Genomic DNA, 20,575 nt, shown 5'->3' with positions numbered 1-20,575 from the left:
TGGCAGTGTCTGAGGGCCTGACTCTGAGCTTCCAGCCCTCACCACAGTCAGGAGAGGCTGAGATCCTAGAAGAAGCAGGGACTACAGGTGAGGAGACACTGTTCTCACACAGCTCTGCGACATGAACAGAAAGACCCTTCATTGCTGGGCTTCACCTCCAGGACCCATCCCCCTCTCCCAGTTAAGCCAGCGGGAAGTGAGAAAGACAGGGGTGCTGAAATTCCAATCCGACTCACTGCCTCGGTTAGGATTCAGGCTCCAGCACTTCTTAACTGTCACCTCAGGCAAATGATCTGCTCTCTCTAAGCCTCAATTTTCCCATCTGTAAAATGGGGATAATAACAGACCTCACTTCACAGAGTTGACATGAGGATGAAATCAATCAGTACAAGGGAAGTGAAGGGAATCGCAGCTGCCTGGCAATTAGCGAGAGATCAGTCCACTGTAGCTTTTGCCATCCCTATGCTTACACTGCAGAGAGAGTGGGTCTGAGAAGATTTCAAAAGCTGAACAGCTTTATGTTTTTTTAAAGGTCAGGATCTCTTGTGGGAACTCCCTTTTCCTCATACCTCAACAGAAAATCAATGTGGAAATCTAGAGATTGAGATTGGTTACTTCCTGCCCTTCCTGCTCCAGAGGCTGTCTGAGCCTCTATATTGTCCACTCCTGCAAGCAGGTCAACACAAAGGCTGTCCAAAAGGGACAAGTGGTTCCCACCTCCCTCCCACAAGCTGCCCCCCTCTGCTTGACCCAGTGAGAGTGATGCTCCATCAGCCTCGTTTGCAGAGAATCAGGGGGCAGGAGGGGGCAGGGAAAGGCAAGATGGGAGAAGGGAGAACTTAGATGCTGTGCTTGATAAACATGTGCAAAAAAGGAAAATGACACAAAAGGGGGAGCAGGCCATGCAGACAGGCTCAAGCGGTCTGTGGTTTTGTTGTAACAGCTTCCGGAGTGGGCGGCTGGGTCATGGGGGCATGGAGGTGAAGAGGGTCTTAGAGAAGGGTGGTACCCGCCTGGTGCTCTTTGAGAGACACAGGTGAGGGCACAGTGCTTGATTAACAATTGGCAGCTGGACTGTGCAGAGACTGGCCCACAGGAGGCCGTGCATGGCTCAAGAGCACCTCAGGGGAACCCCCAAAGTGGGGAGGGCCCAAACCAGGAGTCCCTGGCTGTAGAATGATGTTGGCGACAGGAGAAGAGCTGGCTTCCTCCTCCTGCCCCAGCCCTGAGCTTCGCAATCGGCCCCATGGAGAACCCACCTCAAAAGTGAGATAGTGCTCCTTCAGCCGGTTCTCCTCGGCCTCCTTGGACTTGACGCCCCTCTCGACAGGGTGACACCTGTGCTCAGCCAGCTCCGCAGTCACCTGCCTCAACTTATTCTCATGAGAACGCAGCTGCTCCTCCTGCAAAGACATGTCCTGGACTGTGAGGGCCCACTCTCAGGACGGCACAGGGGTGGGTCTAATCCCGGCCTGCTGGATCTGCTTCACCAAAGGGAAACTGAGGCCGGGCCGGGGACATCAAGTATGTGGAGGACCTGAGGGAGTGGCCCTCCACTCTTCCACTGCCCGCTCCTTGCTTTCATCAGCATCAACTCTCCTGGATAAATCTGCGGCAGGCTCAGGAGATGAGAGGCCCGCACACTGGAACGTGTGTGTAGACGCTGACACAGGCACACCAGCACTCCAGATGCACTCTGCCCCCACCCCGGTTCACAGGGACTCTCACGGGCACACACAAACACGATGGACCAAGGGACAGCCTGGCCTCTGCTACCCCTGGCTCCACAGGATGCACACATTCTCTCGCATTCTCCCCCAGACAGACTCCATGGTTACAGACCCAGGATCATACCCAAAGACAGGCAGAGACACTGTTCCTCACAGACAGGTGCACACGTACATCCCACCCACCGGAGTACGGCCAGACCACTTCATGCTGTGTGAGCAGTGGGCTGCACCTGTGTGCGTATGTATGCACATGTGTGTGCAGTGGAGGTGCGGGAAGAGAGCACGTGTGTGTGTACCTGTATGGTGTATGCCTGCGTGGGGTCTGCGTGTGTGTGTGCGTTGCATGTGCGTGCACAAGGGCTCTGGTAGCTCAATGGAGAGGTCCAAGGCAAGGGCCCAGTACAGAAGGGGGGCCTGACGAAGACAGGCGGCATGGAGCCCCTGCTGCCCTCCACCTCCCAAGTAGCGTTCCACCATTTATCCTCTCCTCTCCAAACTACCCCTGAAAAATTCACGTAGTTTTTTTTTTTAGGATTACAAATAAAATATTTAAGGGTAGATCAGGACAGCAAAAGAGCCAGCTGAGTCTCACCTGTCCCCAGCTCCCTGCGGCACACACATTCTCTTGCATTCATGCTCAGACACGCACAATGCCCACAGACTCACAATGACATCCACAGGATACACCCCCATTGGCAGAGAAGAATGTAAGCCTCTGTGTGGTGTATGGCCTCAGTCATCCCATCTGTAAATGGGGTTGGGGCGCAATGGGGATGGAGGAGAATATCTGCCTCTTCACTTTGTCTCTTAGCCCAAGATCAGGCACCATCTAGAAGCTGAGGTGGAGGCTGCTGAACGGGGGGCCTGGCTGGACACAGCCTGAGGAGGTGGCATTGGGGTCCCGGGAGCTTGTACCTGGCAGAGGCGAGTGGTGCAGGAGGGCAGCAGGGGCCGACAGAACTTCTTCATGGAGCTGACAGCCGCGGGGAAGGACGGGGCTGAGAAGATGGCAGCCACCAGGTTGATCCTAAGGATCCAGGACAGCATTTCTTCCTTGCTCCTGAGGACAGGATGGGAGGGGAGATGGCACCGGCTTCTCACAATAGGACCCCCTGTCCCCTACCCAGGCCCCAGGACCCAGCACTAGCCTGGCATAGGGAGGCCATCAATCCCTTCACAAAAGGGGGACAAAGGAGTGAGGGAGGATGGCGGGATGGGGGTTGGATGGGCCTGGTCAAGTCTATGTACAGAGCTCCTCTCACTCCCAGTGGCTAGGCAAGACCTGGATTTTCACATGAAAATCAAGCTGTCCAGGTCCAGAGCTAATGGCCCTGGAGTAAGAGGACTTAGAGTCAGCAGGTGATCCCTGGATGACTCGAACCTAGAGATAACTGGACAAGCAATGTCCCCACTCGGGTTTCCTGTCCCTTCCCCACTACCTCGTCCAGCATACACACTCCCATCTTGAGAGGTCACCTACCAGCCTCCCTCCTTTTAAGCTCATGTGACACATGAAACTCCAATCTCAAGTCACAGGACAGGATGAAGGGGAGTGTACAGAGGTCTTCCAGGGAAACTACAGGACAAGTCTTTCCTATCCATTTCCCCACCCTGATTTACAGTAAAGGATGATTCATTAAGACTCCATCTGCCTTGGACGTAGGGACTTCAGCGTGCAACTGAATCACCTGAAAGCCTGGTTAGAACACAACTGCTGGCCCAGCCCCAGAGTTTTTGATTCAATAGGTCTAAGGTGGGGCCAAAGAAATTGCATTTCTAACACATTTCCAGGAGATGCTGAAGACCACACTTAAGAACCTCTACTTTGGGCGACCCCAGCTGTCAGTCGTGTGGCTGACGTGCAGGGCACCCCGCCTGAGATGGATGAGGAGAGGGGTGCAGGGTAGGCTCGATGCTGCAGGCCCTGAGGCCAGGGTAGGAGTGAGGGGACTCCCACTCCTACTTACGGTGCCTGGAAGAGGAAGACCCTCCAGTCAGCTGTCTTCAGCTTGAGCACATTGGACTTCTTGCTGTAGTCGGAGGCCCTGGTGGCCAGAGCATGGTGCACACGAATGGCATTCTTCAAGTCACCCTCAGACAGAGCTTTGTCAGGCCTGTACTCATCCTGGACAGATGGGGTGGGGGCGGGCAAGCCTCTGTCATCACCAGGCTCTGGTTTGCTAGCCCACACTTCCTCGACCCTCGCCATCCCCTCCCTTTTGCTCTCCTTCCATTCTTCATTCAGCTCTTGCCACTCTGGTGCCATGCCCTCCCCAACAAAGCACTCCAGCCTCTCCTCTCCACACCTTGGTTTGTCCCAAGGCCAAAGAGAACTTCCACTGGGTATCCTCGGACTCGTGGGCACTTAAAAGGCCCTTCCCTGAAAACCCAAGGCTCTGACTGAGCTTGAGTCAGGTTTTAATGAGGGGAAGACCCAGCATCTGCCTAAGCCCCACGTCCTGCCAGGGACCCTCTGAGCACCACAAGGCAGGGGCCGGTTGGAAGACTGCACTGGCCTTTTTTGGGTGAGGACTCTGGGGGCAGTCTCTCACCTTCTGCAAGTACAGGATGGTCCCTTTGAGCACCGCGTAGAATTTCTTCCAGCCACGCCTCCCACGGGGTGCTAGGGATGGGGGTAAGGGTAGTGTGGCCACAACCACCCACCCCAATTATCTCCTCCCCCACATCCCCTTACATTCTACCTAGGTGTGCAACCCCAGACGAGCAGCCATGGGGCCAGACCCTCCCCCCAGACTGGCATCCCTCCCCATGTCCCTTCCCCTGCCTGACACCCACTCCTCTTGCCATCCATGTCGGCGTGAGTCTTTCGAGTCAGCACGCCATGCTTGTAGGTGGTAGCGCTGAGAGCCTGTGGAACATCCAGGAAGGGGTTGCCACCATCCAGGATCCGTGTCACCTTCTTGGTGCCTGTCCCAAACTTGTCATCCACCAGCTCAGACAGTGATTTCCTCAGTTCGTCCTCATCACTAGGAAAATAGGAGGCCTGAGCACCACCTCCATGAAAGCCTTAGCCCCACATGGACATGCTACCTCCTCACCAACCACTCCTCTGGGAAGCAGTCAGAGGTGAAGAGCAGAGGTAAAGAGGTTCCAATTCCAGATCACAGATCCATATATTTGACCCCTCTCCTTAGTCTTTGATTCTGACCCCTGTCCTCTGAGCTTTGATTTTTGGCCTTCAAGCTCCAATCCTCCAAGCACTCTTTGACCACAAAGTTGGAGACCTTATTGGTTTTATTCCTTATTTCTTCTCTTCCATACAACCCTGAAAGCCCAGCCCCAGGGAGCAGTGACCCATGGCCAGCCTGAAGCTGCTGACCAAGCCCCACAAACATGTTGGGGAAAGGTGGGCCAGTAGATGAGGCCCCTAAAGTTTAGGATCCCCATTAGAGCCCTGGTAGAAAAATGCCAGATCTTCTCAGTGTTGTTGGAATTCCTCACAATTCCTACCTGGGATCTCTACATGTACCCAAAGACCAAGGTGCCCTGGAGAGCACAGGAGGGTGGGGCAGCCACTTTCCCAAGGAGCCTCTCAGTCTCCCCACCCAGCAAGGTCACCACACCTCTTTCCAGATGGCTGGGCACCTCCAGGTCTAACTGCCTTTGCAGAGGAACAAGTTATAGTGACAGTTGCCCCTCCCCACTACCAAGAGCTGTTACACTGGGGTCTCATGCTTCCTGCCTGCTTACCTCCCAAGAAGGAAACTATCATCATTGGGAATAGTGGCAATATTGCAGTATAGAAAACAAGTTGTGGCCATCATGAAACTCAAGTCACAGTTTAATCTATTCCATACCAGTGTAAACACTTCACACTTTTTATCAAGATAAAAAATGTACCCAAAGGGGAACTCAACGTGTGGTGCTGACCTGCTGGACAGGGGTCACCAGAGCCCTGGGCTGGGAGATATCAGCACCATGGAGAGTGACAGAAGTGACTTCCCTGCACCCTCAGCCACTCCCTTTTTTTCCTTCCCAGTGACTCACTTTCCCCATACCTGTGCCCATGGGCACTACTCACATGGCCCATTCCAGCTTTTCATTCTTGATGGAGTTGTAAAGGGTCTACAACAGGGAAAAAGAAAAAGAGATGACTTCAGATGAAAAGTCAAAGAAATCTGAATCTCTAGTAATGTGGATGTAGTGAAGTATCATTTCAGCCAGTGGGGCAAAATGGGTATTTGATTCACAGTTGTTTGTTGGGTGGGTGAATGAATGTGGGGTGGGTGGGGAGATGATTGTTCAGATGAATGGGTGAATAGATCTGATGATGAGATGGGCAGATAGGTTGGTGGGTAGGTGGACGGGTGGAGAAATGAGTGGGTGAGTGAGTGCTCATGGGTGTAGAAGGTGTATGTGTGGATGATGGGTGGGCATAGGGGCAGGTAAATGAGTTTCTGGGTAGGTGAATGGATGAAAGGACGGCTGCATGGGAGGTTGGGTAGATGGCGTGGGTGGGGAGATGGGGTCATTTGATTTCACAAATACATTCTTTTTTTTTTCTTTTTCATGTTTATTTATTTTTGAGAGACAGAGCACAAGCAGGGGAGGGGCAGAGAAAGAGAGAGACACAGAATCTGAAGCAGGCTGAAGGCTCTGAGCGGTTAGCACAACAGATGCTGACAGGTGACCCTCCCATATACTTCTTAACAAGCACTCCTTGATGGTGAAAAAAAATAATTATGGTAAGAAGAGTGATGGAGACAATGTTCTATTTTTTGACCTCCAGACTCATTATCCAACTACCTACCTGGCATCACCATATCCTTCAAACCCACTGTCTAAAACTGAACTCATCACTTACCCCACCCCCATAAACCTGCTCCTCTTTCCCCCAAGGCAGAGAACTGACCAGGCTTGAAAGGCTTGTTGAGTTCTGCCCTGGGCTCTAACCTCACAAGAAAACTAGAATCCCTTAATTCCTGGTGATGTTGAAAAAATGGGTGGGTTTTTCACGGTGGTGATGACATTAATAGTTGTGGTGAAAGTGGCAGCGGTGATCAAGGTGGTGGTCGTGGCCATGGCAGCTGTAACAACTGGTGGAAGGTTTGAGGATTGCCATAACAGCAATAATGATAATGGAGTGCCAAAAACAAGTCTCATAAAGCCTATCCCTCTGCCTAACTCAGGGAACACGTAACAGTCAAATGTTGAACTGGATGTTCACTAACTCTGTCCCAAAGTCATGGTGGCCCTGACCCCAGTATTAAAAACCTAGACTGTCAGGTGGGTACCTGGATGGCTCAGTCAGTAGAGCATGTAACTCCTGATCTCTGGGTCATGAGTTCGAGCCCCATGTTGGGTGTAAAGATTACTTTAAAAAAATCTAGGAGCTCCTGGGTGGCATAGTTGGTGAAGTGTCCAACTCATGATGTTAGCTCAGGTCATCATCTCATAGTTCATGAGTTCAAGCCTTCCATCCGACTCTGCACTCACAGTGTAGGGCCTGCTTGGGATTCTCTGTTTCCCTCTCTTTGCCCCTCCCCTGCTCTCTATCTCTTTCTCAAACACAAAATAAATAAATAAACATTTTTGAAAAATCTAGGGGCATCTAGGTGGCTCAGTCAGTTAAACATCCAATTCTTGATTTTGGGTCAGGTCATAATCTCACCGTTTGTGAGATCAAGCCCCAGGTCAGGCTCTGCACTAATGACACAGCCTGCTTGGGATTCTCTCTCCCGCTCTCTCTCTCTCTCTGCCCTTCCCCTGTTCATGCACCAGCATGCATAATCTCTCTCCCAAAATAAATAAATAAATAAACTTAAAAAAAAAAAAGAAAGAAAGAAAAATTCTAGATTGTCAAGATTTAGTGGAGCAGAGATCTCTCTCCTCCCCACCTATTCCCCACCCACATGTGAGCATGGGAACCCTTAACAGATTTTACCTTGAGCAGGTCTTTGGCAAAGTCTTGGCCATCATTCAGCTGGTCCAAGTTGGCAATGAATTGCTGACAGGACATCTTCTTGCCAATGTTCTGTAATGGAGAAATGGTTCTAGCTGAGAGTAGGGATGAGGCTCGTGTGATCCCCACACCCTGCCCTGCCCAGCCAGAAGGGTGGAGGCAGCATCAAGGGCAGTAATGAAAAATACTGCCTCGATTTCCCTTTGTCTCCAAGGGTTTACAAAACTCTTTTTCACTTTCAAGATTCTATCTCACCCTCAAGCATCATGAAAAGTTGGAGTTCTCCTCTCGCCCAGATGGAGTCAGGTTGGACTCAATTATATAATAGTTGATATCTGCCAGGTGCCTAGTGTGTTCCAGGGATTGTACTTGACATGCATTATTTTATTTCGTTCTCACAACAAGGAGAAGGTGAGGTGAGTATTATCATCATCCCCATTTGACAGTTAAGGAAACTGAGGTACAGGAAGGTGAAGTGACGTGCCCATGATCACACAGCAAGGAAGTGGAAGGGCTGAGTGTGTCTGACACCAAAGCCCATGCTCTCACCCGCTACTCCATGGTTAACTCTCCCAAGGTCACACAGCACCAGGACTTGAACCCAGGCCTCTTGGCTGCTGAGCAGAAGCTCTGTGTATTCCGTCACAACTGTCTCACCCTCTCACCTGTACAGAGGGGCGGCAAGACCTCCAAGAGGTAGGTGAAGTGAGGGAGAGGTTGGTCTTAAGAGAATCAAAAATCAATTTCCATCAACACACATGGGTACCCCATGCTGAGCTGGGCTGGGGCCAAGGGAACCCAAGCAGATGGTCTCACTCCAGGAGGCACAAACAGACAAAGAGCTGAGAATGACTATACCCCCAAGTTCTGCCTTTTTTAAACCACTGAATAGCAGAGGGGCTCCAGTCCTCCAAACCCAACACCTGATGTACATACTTTCAGACTCTTCTTGCAATATCCATGTTTGAAGACACACTGGGTGGCACTTCATCTTTGTAAAGATGAAGACCCTTGAACATCAGATACCTATTGGTGTAGGATTTTGTGGATTTAGGTTTACTTTAAGACAATATTTCCCAAGACTTACCTACAGATGGGAATAGGGATTCCCCCAAAAAAGACTTCATAATCAAATAAGTTTATGTGCATGATTCAGAGTGCTTAATGTGCTTTTGTGTGTTGGGAGTCTCCAAAGAGAGGATTCCATGTACAGCTTCCCGTATCCATTGACCTTAGCCCCATCTTAACAAAGAGAATCTATTAATATCATGTGGGACGCTCACATACCACAGAAAATAATTCAGAAAACAAGAATATAAGGGAACATAAGGCTTTGTAAGTAGCTGACAAGCAAGAATTTTCTATACCTTTCCAAAGGGTTAAGGAGACAAGATCTTGTATGTGCCTCAATAGGGTATGTTTCTTATGTTTATGTGTACATTTTACATGGACATATATGTACCTGCATAATAGCCATTTATGTCCACATTCATAACAGGAATATGAGGCAATAATGTCTGAGTTCCACACACTGAACATCCCCCAGCCACCAGTCAGGAGTTCAAAATCAAAAAATAACCAGGCAAGATTTTTAATCCTAGAAATGACAGGCTATCTTGTTGCAAATGAATCTTCCTAACAGAAACAATTGCTGGTCAAGATATTAATAAAACATCTGCGGGAAGGCATTGGAGAAATACAGAGCAGTGAGGACTTCAAGGGTAAAGATCCTACAAAGAAAGGAAGCATGGAGACGTGAGCGCAATAAGGAGAAGATTTCCTCCTTGAAGCATTTGCCAACTCACAAGCAGTGGCCAAGAGGCCGAACAACTGAGAGGTCAGGAGGAGTGGAGAACAAAAACTGGAGTGCAGGGCCCAGCAAGGACAAGGGGCCCTGGGCAATACCCCAGTCATATTTCAACAACAAAAAAAGATGAAATTAAGAAAGGAAACACTAGGAGCGCCTGGGTGGCTCAGTCGGTTGAGCAGCCGACTTCAGCTCAGGTCATGATCTCACAGCTTGTGAGTTCAAGCCCCGCATCGGGCTCTGTGCTGACAGCTCAGAGCCTGGAGCCTGCTGCAGATTCTGTGTCTCCCTCTCTCTCTGCTCCTCCTCTGCTCATACTCTGTCTCTCTCTGCCTCAAAAATAAATAAACATTAAAAAAAAAGAAAGGAAACACTAAAGGGACTTCTTCCGACAAGAGGAAAATTATCCCAGATGGAAGCATGAAAAAGTAGAAAGGAATGAAGAGCAGCAAAAAGGTGGCTACATCTAAATGAATACTGATTGTATAAAACAACAATAAGAAAGTTTTCTGGGGAACAAAGTATAGAGAGAAATATAATAGTTTAAAAGATGATAATGGTGATACATAAGTTGAGAGGGCAATAAATGGAGAAATGAAGTTAAAGCGTTTTAAGGTTATTTCATCCCTCAGGAAGTGGCAAAAGTACATTAATAAGTTAGGATGCACATTGCAAACCAACAAAAGAATTCTGAAAGAATGAACAACTTAACAGGTTAATGGGATAAAAGGGAATTCTTTTTTTTTTTTTTAAGTTTAACATTTGAGAAAGAGAGAGAGAGAGCATGAGTGTGAGCAGGGGAAGGACAGAAAGAAAGGGAGAGAAATAATCCCAAGCAGGTTCCTCACAGTCAGTGCAGAGCCTGACCCGGGGCTAGATCTCATGAACTGTGAGATCATGACCTGAGCAGAAATCAAGAGTCAGACGCTTAACTGACTGAGCCACCCAAGCGCCCCTGGGATAAAAGGAAATTCTAAAAAATACTTTAATAATCCAAAAGTAGGCAAAAAAAAAAAAAAAAAAAAAAGGAGGGGAAAGGAACATAGAAAAGGTAAGTCAGAGAAAACAAATCATATCCTGGTATGTTTAAATTTAATTATATTAGTAATTCATTAAATGGTCAAATTAACAGGCAAAGACTATCAGACTTGTTTTTAAGTATATCATACAAGAAGACCTCTTAAATAAAGGGACAGAAATCTTAGAAACAAAGGATGGAAAAACATATACTGTACATGCAAACACTAACAAAAGAACTCCAGTATAACCACACTAGTACCTGACAAAATAGACTTGAAGACAAGAAAACTTACTAGAGATAAAAAGAGACATTTTCATAGTGATAAAAGGGCCAATCTGTCAGATGATATAAGCATTCTAAATGTGTATGCACCTAATAATATAGTCTCAAAAAATAAAAGACAAAAATTTAGAAAACCAAAAAAAGAGAATGACACATTCACAATCTTGGTTGGGAATTTTAACACTGTTCTCTCAGTAACAGGAAGAACAAGAATACTAAACAATTCATTAACAACAATGAGATAAAATGGACAATCTCCTAGAAACACACAAACTATCAAAAATGCTCAAGCAGAAATAGGAAATTTGAATAGATCTATAAGAAATAAAAAGACTGAATCAATGATTAAAAACCTCACAAAAGAAAAGTCCAGAACCAGATGGCTTCCGTAAACTTTACCAAACATTTAGAGAAAAATTAACACCAATACTTCTCAAACTCTTCCAAAAAACTGAAGCGGGAAAACTCCCTAACTCATTCTATAAGGCCAACATTACCTTACACCAAAACCAGAAAAAGACATCACAAGAAAACTACGTAACAATATCCCTTAGGAATATAAATGCAAAACCCTCAACAAAATACTAGCAAACAGAATCCAGCAGCATTTTGAAAGGATTATATAGCATGACCAAATGGAATGTATCCCAGTAATGCAAGGTGGTTCAACACACAGAAATCTAGCAACGTAATACACCACATTAATAGAATGAAGGCAGGGGGGAACCACATGATCCTCTCAACTGATGCAGAAAAAGCATTTCACAAAATTCAACCCTTCTTTCACTTAAAAAAAAAAAAACCAACAAACTAGGAATAGAACTTCCTCAGAATACTAAAAAGCATTTATGAAAAACTCACAGCTAACATCATACTCAATGGTACAAGACTGAAAGCTTTTCCCCTAAGATCAGGAAAAGGCAAGGATGCCCACTTTCCCCATTTCTATTCAACATTGTCCTGGAAGTTCCAGCCAGAGCAATTAGGCAAGCAAAAGAAGTAAAAGGCATCCAAATTAGAAAGGAAGAAGGAAAACTCTATCTATTCACAAATGACATGATCTTGTATACAGAAAATCCTAAAGAATATACCAAAAAATAAACACATTCTGGAAAGTTGCAGAACATAAGAGCACACAAAAATCAATTATATTTCTATGTTGGTAAAGAATGATCATAAAATGAAATTAAGAAAACAATTTCATTTACAATAATATTAAAAAGAATACTTAGCAATAAATGTAACCAAGGAGGTAAAAGATTTGTATACTGAAAACTACAAAAGATTGACAAAAGAAATTGAAGACCTAAATAAAAAAATGACATCTAGTGTTCAGGGATTGGAAGACTTAATATAGCTACAATGGTAATACTCCCAAATTGATCTATAGATTCAATGCAACCCCTATCAAAATCCCAATGGCCTTTTTTGCAGAAATGTAAAACTTTATATTCAAATTCATATGGAACTGTAAGGGCTCCCAATAGCCCAAACTTGCAAAAGAACAAAGTTGGAAGACTCACACTTCCTGATATCAAAACTTACTACAGGCTGACTCAATCCATTAAGCATCTGACTCTTGATTTCAGCTCAGGTCATGATCTCATGGTTCTTGGGTTCAAACTTCACACTGTCAGCACAGATTGGGATTGGGATTCCTTGTCTGTCTCCCTCTCTGCTGCTCCCTCACTTGTGCTTGCTCCCTCTCTCTAGCTCGCTCTCTCTCAAAATAAAAAAAAAGTCAAAAAAGAAAACTTTTACTACAGACAAAGGTAATCAAGATAGTGGAGCACTGACCTAAGAATAGACATATAGATCAATGGCACTAACTTAAGAGCCCATAAACACACCCATACCTCTGTGGACATCTGAATGTTTTTTATTGAGTAAATCTGACATATAACATTGCATCCATTTATGGTATACAGTGTGTTACTTTGATACACTTACATATTGTAATATTATGGTCAATTAACATAGCCAAGACCATCTAATGAGGAAAGAATAGTCTCTTTAACAAACGGTGCTGGGACAACTGGATACCCACAGCAAAAGAATGAAACTGAACCCTTACTTCACTCCATATATAAAAATTAACTCAGAATGGATCAAAGATCTAAACATAAGACCCAACACCATAAAACTCTCAAAAGGAAACATAGAGATAAATCTTTGTAATCTTGGATTTGGTAATGGTTTCTTAGATGACACCAAAACACAAGCAAGCAAGCAAGCAAGCAAAAATAAATAAATAAATAAATAAATAAATAAATAAATAAATAGGACTTCTTCAAACTTAAAAACTTTTGTGCACCAAAAGATATATCAAGAGAGTGAAAAGACAACTTACAGAATGGGAAAAATTTTTCCTAACCATATATCTGATAAGGGTACAGTATCCAAAATATATAAACTCAACAACAAAAGCACAAACTATGCAATTAAAAATGAGCAAAGGGTTTTAAGGAACGATTCTCCTAAGAAAATGTATAAATGATCAATAAGCATATGAAAAGACGCTCAACATCACAAATCATTAGGGAAATGCAAACCAAAACCACAATGAGATGATATAACTCCACAGTCATTAGGATGGCTATTATTGGGGCGCCTGGATGGCTCAGTCAGTTAAGCATCCGACTTCAGCTCAGGTCATGATCTCACACTTCATGGGTTCAAGCCCTGTGTTGGGCTCTGTGCTGACAGCTCAGAGCCTGGAACCTGCTTTGGATTCTGTGTGTGGGTGTCTCTCTCTCTGCCCCTTCTCTGCTCGTGCTCGCTCTCTCTCTCTCTCTCTCTCTCTCTCTCAGAAATAAATAAACATTTTAAAAAAGGATGGCTACTATCAAAACACAGAAAATAAGTGTCAGCAAGGATGTAGTAAAATTAGAAAATTTGTGCCCTGCTGGTCGGAATGTAAAATGGTTCAGTCACTATGGAAAACAGTATGGCTGTTCAGAAAGTGAACATATACCTAACAGAATTTAAAGCAGGGTCTCAAAGAAATATTTGCACATCCATATATCCATAGCAGTATTATTCACAAAAACCAAAAGGTGAAAGCAATCCAAGTGTCCATCAGCAGATGAAAGGATAAACAAAATGGAATACATACATACAATGGAATATTACTTAGCCTTAAAAATTCTGTCACATGCTATAACATGGATGAACCATTAGGACATTATACTACATGGCATAAATGAGTCACAAAAATATAAATTTTGTATGATTCCACTTGTATGAGGAATCTGGAATAGTCAAATTCACAGAAACATAAAGGAGAAAGGTAGTTGTCAGTAGCAAGGTGGAGAGGGGTGTTGAGGAGTAGTTGTTTAATATGTGTAGAATTTCAGTTTGGGAAGATGAAAAAGTTCCAGAGATTACTTGCACAACAATGTGAATAGACTTAACACTACTGACCTACATTATATAAGATGGTAACTTTAGTGTTATACATCTTTTACCCCAATTAAAAAAAATTTTTTTTACTACAATTGTTAAATTTTTTTAATCCAAAATATGGGCAAAGTACTCAAATAGGCATTTCTCCAAAGAAGATATACAAATGGTCAAAAAAACATGAAAAGATGCTCAACATCATTAGTCATCAGGAAAATGTAGATCAAAACCACAATCAGACAGCACTTCATATCCCCCAGAATGGCTATCAAAAAAGAAAGAAGCATTAAAGAGGATGTGGAAAAACTAAAACCCTCATGTACTGGCAGTGGGAATTTAAAATAGTTCAGCCACTATGGAAAACATTTCCACAGTTCCTCAAAAAGTTAGGCACCAAATTAGCATATGATATACCTAGTCTACTCTTAGGAATTGAAAACAGGTGTTCAAACAAAAAAAAGACTGGACGCAAATGTTCACAGCAGCATAAATCATAATCACTACCCAGAAGGAGGAAACAACCCAAATATACATCAACAGATAAATAGATACATAAAACATGGGACATCCGTGCAATGGAATATTATCTGGTCATAAAAAAGAATGAAATATTGACACATGCTGTAAGATGGACAAACCTTGAAGACATATGGTAAGTGAAAGAAGCCAAACACAAAGGCCATATATTTTATGAGTGAATTCACATTAAATATACAGAATAAGCAAATCCATAGATGCAGAAAGCAAATTAGTGGTTGCCAGGGGCTGGGGGGAGGAGAGAATGGAGAGTGGCTGCTAATGGGTACAGGAAACCCTGCAACATTACAACCCCAGTTCGGGGTGACAAGAAAGTTCTGGAAGTACGGAGTGGTGATGATAGCACACCATAGGAGTATACTTAATTCCACTGAATTGTGCACTTTAAAATGATTAAGATGGTATGTTATGTGTATTTGACCACGATAAAAAAAAAATCAGTAAGGATATGTAAGATTTGCACAACACAGTGAAAAGACTTGACCTTATCTACATACACAACGTTTCAACCAACAACTGCAGAATGAACTTTCTCTTCAAGCCTACATGAAATAGCTACTAAAACTGTCCACCTGAAGAACATGCACCTACCCCTCTGCCAGCTCCTTTACTGTCTCTTTCTCTGACCAGAGAAGTTGTCTGGGGCTCTAGCAGGCCCCACATTCCTGAGATCCCCACATCCAGCCGGCACTCAGTCTCCAGAGAGCAGAGGAGTGGGGGATGGCGGGGGAGCACAAAGCAGGGGGAGCTGCTTCAATTGGGAGCCTTTGGAGAGAGCTCACACTAACTGCAACCCGAGGGGGAGCTGAGTACTTCACAAGTTCTGTCTCCTTAAGCCTCACAGGAACTTTATGAAGGTGAATGGGAGGTTTAGTGAGGTAACTTGCCCCAGGCCACACAGCTGTCCTGTGGGGAAATACTGGGGACTCTGACCCAGAACGCTTTCTCCTGATCCTTTTGCAATACTGCCTCAAGAGAGAAAGACGGGATCCTCAATGTCTGTTGGCTCCAGAAACCGCAATCCTGCCCCACCCACTTCTGCTCTGGGAAGGTGCTGATGTTCCTCCTCAGCTGCCAGCATTGATGTGGGGGGTGGGCAGCTACAGCCCACCAAGCTCAGGGGTACCCTTGACCTAAGCGGCTGTTGCAGTTCTTAACCACGGAGCATCCATGACTTGGCAAAGCAGTAACTGGGTCCTAAGATTGCCCTCAGGCCCAACCAAGGGTGGGAATCGGGAGAGGAGGGGTGTGTTTAATGCTCCTTTTAAGGTACAGTAGCAATACCTGCTCTCCATACAAAGCGAGCAGTCTTGGGGGAACATTAGCCGGTTAATGGGTATTAGTTCTGGAGACATTCCCAGGGAAGGCACACATCTACTCTCCTGTTCCACAAACAGGCTGCCAGCCCAGGCAGACATAAAGGAAACTGTCACATGACTACTCCTTAAGCCGAGGTCACCAATGCCGGCACCCTTCCTAGTCAGGTGCCCCAGGGTACCCATGCCCTCTCAGGTTGCCATTAGGCTATGGTCTTCACATTCTTAACTCTCCAGGGATCTACAAGCTAGGCCTTGGGGCTCTCCCTCATTTAAATATTAATATCAATAATGAGTCCTATTGTTATTCTTACATAATGATGTTATTCATAATTAAATCCTTACTAGGTACCCAACCTTGATGCTTGGTGTTGTGCATATTAATTCTCTCCATCCTCCCCAGGCCACTTGTCAGGAAATCATTATTCCCACCTATTCCCACCTCACAGATGCAGAATCTGACGCTCAATGTCTTGTCCAGCGTCACAGAGCCTCCACTTGGAGGCAAGAGCAGGATCTGAAGCTGGGTCTGTCCTAGCTCTTTCTTCCACTCTATGTGCCCTGAACTTTCCCGATTAACTCCAGAACCAGACTTGGCCTGTGGTCCCCATGTGTCAACGAAATATCCCCAACCCAACACAGGGGCTCTGACCACCCCTGGATGAGCAATGACGGGGCAGATGAGGTGATGAGGGACACAGAAGGGGTAACATGGAGATGCGAGGTCTAGGCTCACAGGGCATGCACACCACCGGCTACACTTACCACCTGAAGGAGGGCAAGAGAGACCAAAGAGGGGGGGTCCCCGGAGCAGAGGAAGGAGAGAAGAAGGAGTTATTGAGCCACAAACAACACAGAGAGCCCAGGCCTGTGATGGCACAGCCTCACAGCCTGGGGCACCCACCTTTTACTTCACTAATTGCCTGGGGGTGGGTCGGGGTGATGAGACCGCCTCCTGAGGGCAACCTACCATTTGACAGGTGGGGGCTGCCTGGGGCGAGGCACTTCAACAGGGCCACATCCGGACTTGCCAGACAGGGGCAGGAAGAGCACTAGCTCTTTAGCAATGCCTGGAGTCGACACAGCTGGGGCTGGCATGTCTTATTTAGCAAACCCCAATTTCCCTGTGCCTCAGCTATACTCTCTGCTTGGGGGCAAGGCATCCTGGCAGATCTCAGGTGAATAAACTAAGGCAGAGCCAAGCCTAGAAGCCAAGTTGTCCAACTCCCAGGTCTGCTTAAAGAACCATGGCCAGCAAGCAGGGATCAGGAAGAGGGATGGGAGAAAGAGTGAGCCCCAGGACAGCGCAGGGGTGGGTCAGTGCGAGCACATGCCCCTTTCCTGCCTCCCCAACTCACATGTCCGTGCAGGTCCGTGTTGAGCAGCATCAGAGCACAGGTGAGAGTGTGGATCCCATCTAAATCAGAGATGGTGGCACCCTCAGTGTGAGGACCCATTTCTTCAAACCCAGCCACCCACCTGTCTCCTGACAGAGCCAACCTGAAGACCTTGGAGAAAGGAAGAGGCCAGCCACCAGCCAAATGCACCTCAGGGCCCAGAAGCTATGTGACGCTTCCTGCTCTACCCCCCCACTGCAACACCAGAGTCACTTGCCTGCCCCAGGTCAGGGCCAACCCCTCCCTCACAAGGGACCTGAGCTCCCTGGGCCTGCTATAGGCCAGACTCCTGCCTCCTGTGACCAAACTTATCCTGACACTCAGACCCAGGAGTGGCTATGGGTCGTGGACTATGTCCCTGCCTTGGCCTTTGTCTCCTCCAATAACTGGCCTAGTCCCCCAGTTCCTGGGACTCGAGTCCATCCACAGGAAAGTGCTGCTGCTAAGAGGGCGAAGAGGGCCCCAACCCAGACCTCCACACCAGGACTCCTACCACACCAAGAATCAGCACTGCCAGGGGGAGCAGGGAGAATGAAAAACCAAAAGACTGACTCTAGGATCGAGGACTTCCAGGCACAGAGAATGACAATGGGCAAGACATTTGGAAGGTCTCTCGTCCAGCAAGCAGACCCCACTCTATGTGCCATCATTCAATGTTCACTGAACAGGACAGAGGTGTCACATGGACCAAGGGTAGGAGGAAGCCAGGGCCCAGCAGGGGCGGCAGGTGGGACAGATGGCCGTACCTTCCGAGGTGCTGTCATCCGGGTTGCACTGGCAGTACCGGCGGGAGAAGTGTGTAAGGACCCGCTCACGCTCCTGCGTCTCCCCCATCAGTGGGAAAGCCTTCAGGAAGGTTCTGGAAGGCAATTCAAGGATGCTGAAGGCCTCCTAGAGTCCCTGAACCAGTCTAGGGTAGGAATCCCCCCACACACATACCACATAAACCTGCCAGAGTGGGCCAGGGCTCTAGGGCCCCAGCATCTGGGCCAAGGGGGACATCTTGGCCCGCAGGACAGCCTCTGGAGTGTGGAGGCTAAGGGCATTTAGAATTTCAGTCCTCAGTGCCCTCCAGGAAGGAAGCAGGGGACAGATTATGAAGAACAAAGGCAGATGAGCACCTCAGGGCTACCATCAGCTCTGCTTCAGGATAAATACCCACCACTCTCTCCATCCTCTCTGGCGGGGCCTGGATTGGCCACAGCTGCCCCTCAGACTGTTCCTCCTCAGTCATTCCTGCTCCTCACCAGATGTGCCACCAGCTGAGCCCCAGGCCCCACCCTGGCCTCCCTCACTCTTCCCCCACCCCAAATCTGAGCTGTCGCCAAGTCCCAACACCTTGTTCTTCACCCCTGATCTCAAATCCTCCTCCTCCTCTGCCCTCATCATATGCCCAGGACACCCGCAGCAGCCTCCAGACAGGTACACCCCTGCACCTCCTTGATACATCTTCCTTGCAGATACCGAATGGCCTTTCTAAACAAACATGTAGTCGAGACTCGTCCCTGCTTAAAACCTGTCATTGGCTCCCCAAAGCAGTCAGGATAACGGCCAAACTTCTCATGTTCTGGCCTTCATGATCATGCCACCTGTCTCTCCTATCCCTCCAAGGTCCCCTCCCCCCAACCTCCCACACCACATTCACACCCTAGACAGCACAGGCACGTTCACTGCCCCATGCCTCTGAGCGGGCTGAAGCTATCTGGAAGGACTTTTGCTCCTCTACTGGGCAGCTCTGAACCCCTCTCCTTGCCTACTTCAAAAGTCACTGGCTCTCAGGGGCCCATGAGAGTTGATAGCAAAACCAGAGGGGCTGGGAGATGGGGCTGAGGCACAACTCTTCTTGGGAAGGAAAACTGCAAGCTGAGCAAACTTGAGCCTCTATCTGTCCAGGGTTCACGAGACTAGTTTGTTCCTAACTTTGCCATGGTTCATTTGGTTCCTTGAAAGCCTATTTTGCTTTATGCTCTCTCATGCTGCTCCTAAGGCACCCTGAGACCCGGGAGTCCACCTTGGCCAGCCCTTAGCCTCTAAGCCTCCCAAGGCATCTCAAACTGCAGACCACGTTCTACTTCAATCCCAATCAGTCAACGACTGTCAGACAAAAACATTCTGGGGGCGCCTGAGTGGCTCAGTCAGTTGAGAGGCTGATTCTAGATTTTGACTCAGTTATGACCTCAAGGTTTGTAAGATCGAGCCCCAGCATCAGGCTCTGTGCTAACAGTGTGGAGTCTGCTTGGGATTCTCTATCTTTCCTCTCTCTCTGCCCCTCCCCCCCCAAAATTAAATAAATAAACATTAAAAAAAAAAAAACCAATCCACTCTGTCTGCCCTCTAGTACTCTCCTTCCCGGCTCTGGTGTCTCCTATTCCCTGTTCTCTTTCCCCACCCGGCACCCAGCTCTGCCCGCCCCCTCTAACTACACTCCACTAGGACTTTTTAGAATCCATCTCCCATCTCAGCCTTGATTTGTCCTACCTACAAGCCATCCATCCAGCTCCTACTCATCAGTCCAAATACCCCTTCCCCAGGGGTCCTCACCAAGCCACAACCCAACATGGCCACCACCAAACCCTCAGGAGGCCCCCAGGGTCAGCCTTACCACTGCCCAACCTCCCCCACTGAAGTCTGGCAACACAAATCCCTCTAGTCAATCCTCCGGATGACCCCTCACACCAACCTTTCCTCTAGTCCCACTGCCCATCTCACGCCTGTCCTTTCCCACCAGACCCTCTTCAGAAACCTGCACACCTCCAGATCAAAGGCCACCAGCACTACCTCCCAAAACACTGTTTTATACCCAGCACGTTCTGTGGCTCCCCGGTGCCTGTGCAGTCGATCCTAAATCTATTGGGCTGGTATACAAGGTTCTCCAGCCAAGCACCCACGCCTCTGATCATGAGCTGACCCTAGTGAACATCTTCTCCAACCAACCTTCCTCATCCCAATGCATACTTCACACTCAGCTCAGGATACAGCGCCCTGCAACAGACTGACACTTCCACTGAGAACCTGAGATAAGCGAGACAGAATGAATCTCTCTAAAGCTATCAGGAAGCCACTGATGCCACAAAAACCAGAAGGCCATAAGGGCTGAGGTGAGGGGCTGGTCTACAGCTGCTTTTTCCTTGGGGGCATTGTTGATTATTGGCAAAGGCAA

General features: G+C 47.3%; 1 protein-coding gene across 9 annotated transcripts in view; it reads right to left on the bottom strand.

The window, feature by feature from the left end:
• Window positions 1-20,575, bottom strand: part of PSD2 (pleckstrin and Sec7 domain containing 2) — a 74,288-nt gene that overhangs the window by 3,207 nt on the left and 50,506 nt on the right. For 7 of the 9 annotated variants that reach the window (XM_053221888.1, XM_027076556.2, XM_053221879.1 and 4 more), the window contains 9 exons: window positions 18,162-18,274; window positions 17,375-17,435; window positions 7,636-7,726; window positions 5,773-5,816; window positions 4,527-4,717; window positions 4,283-4,353; window positions 3,698-3,855; window positions 2,646-2,790; window positions 1,260-1,403 (listed from right to left, as the gene is read on the bottom strand). In XM_053221888.1, coding sequence (XP_053077863.1) covers window positions 1,260-1,403; window positions 2,646-2,790; window positions 3,698-3,855; window positions 4,283-4,353; window positions 4,527-4,717; window positions 5,773-5,816; window positions 7,636-7,726; window positions 17,375-17,435; window positions 18,162-18,274 — 1,018 coding nt within the window. Of the gene's footprint in view, window positions 1-1,259; window positions 1,404-2,645; window positions 2,791-3,697; window positions 3,856-4,282; window positions 4,354-4,526; window positions 4,718-5,772; window positions 5,817-7,635; window positions 7,727-8,209; window positions 8,319-17,374; window positions 17,436-18,161; window positions 18,275-20,575 lie in introns of those variants that run through there. The other 2 variants (XM_027076557.2, XM_053221897.1) reach the window with 2 other exon arrangements.

Source organism: Acinonyx jubatus, chromosome A1 (assembly GCF_027475565.1).
Source record: "Acinonyx jubatus isolate Ajub_Pintada_27869175 chromosome A1, VMU_Ajub_asm_v1.0, whole genome shotgun sequence".
In the NCBI taxonomy this organism is placed as follows: Eukaryota; Metazoa; Chordata; class Mammalia; order Carnivora; family Felidae; genus Acinonyx; species Acinonyx jubatus.
Note: the sequence above shows the minus strand (reverse complement) of the source record. Positions and strands in the feature narration are given on the sequence as shown.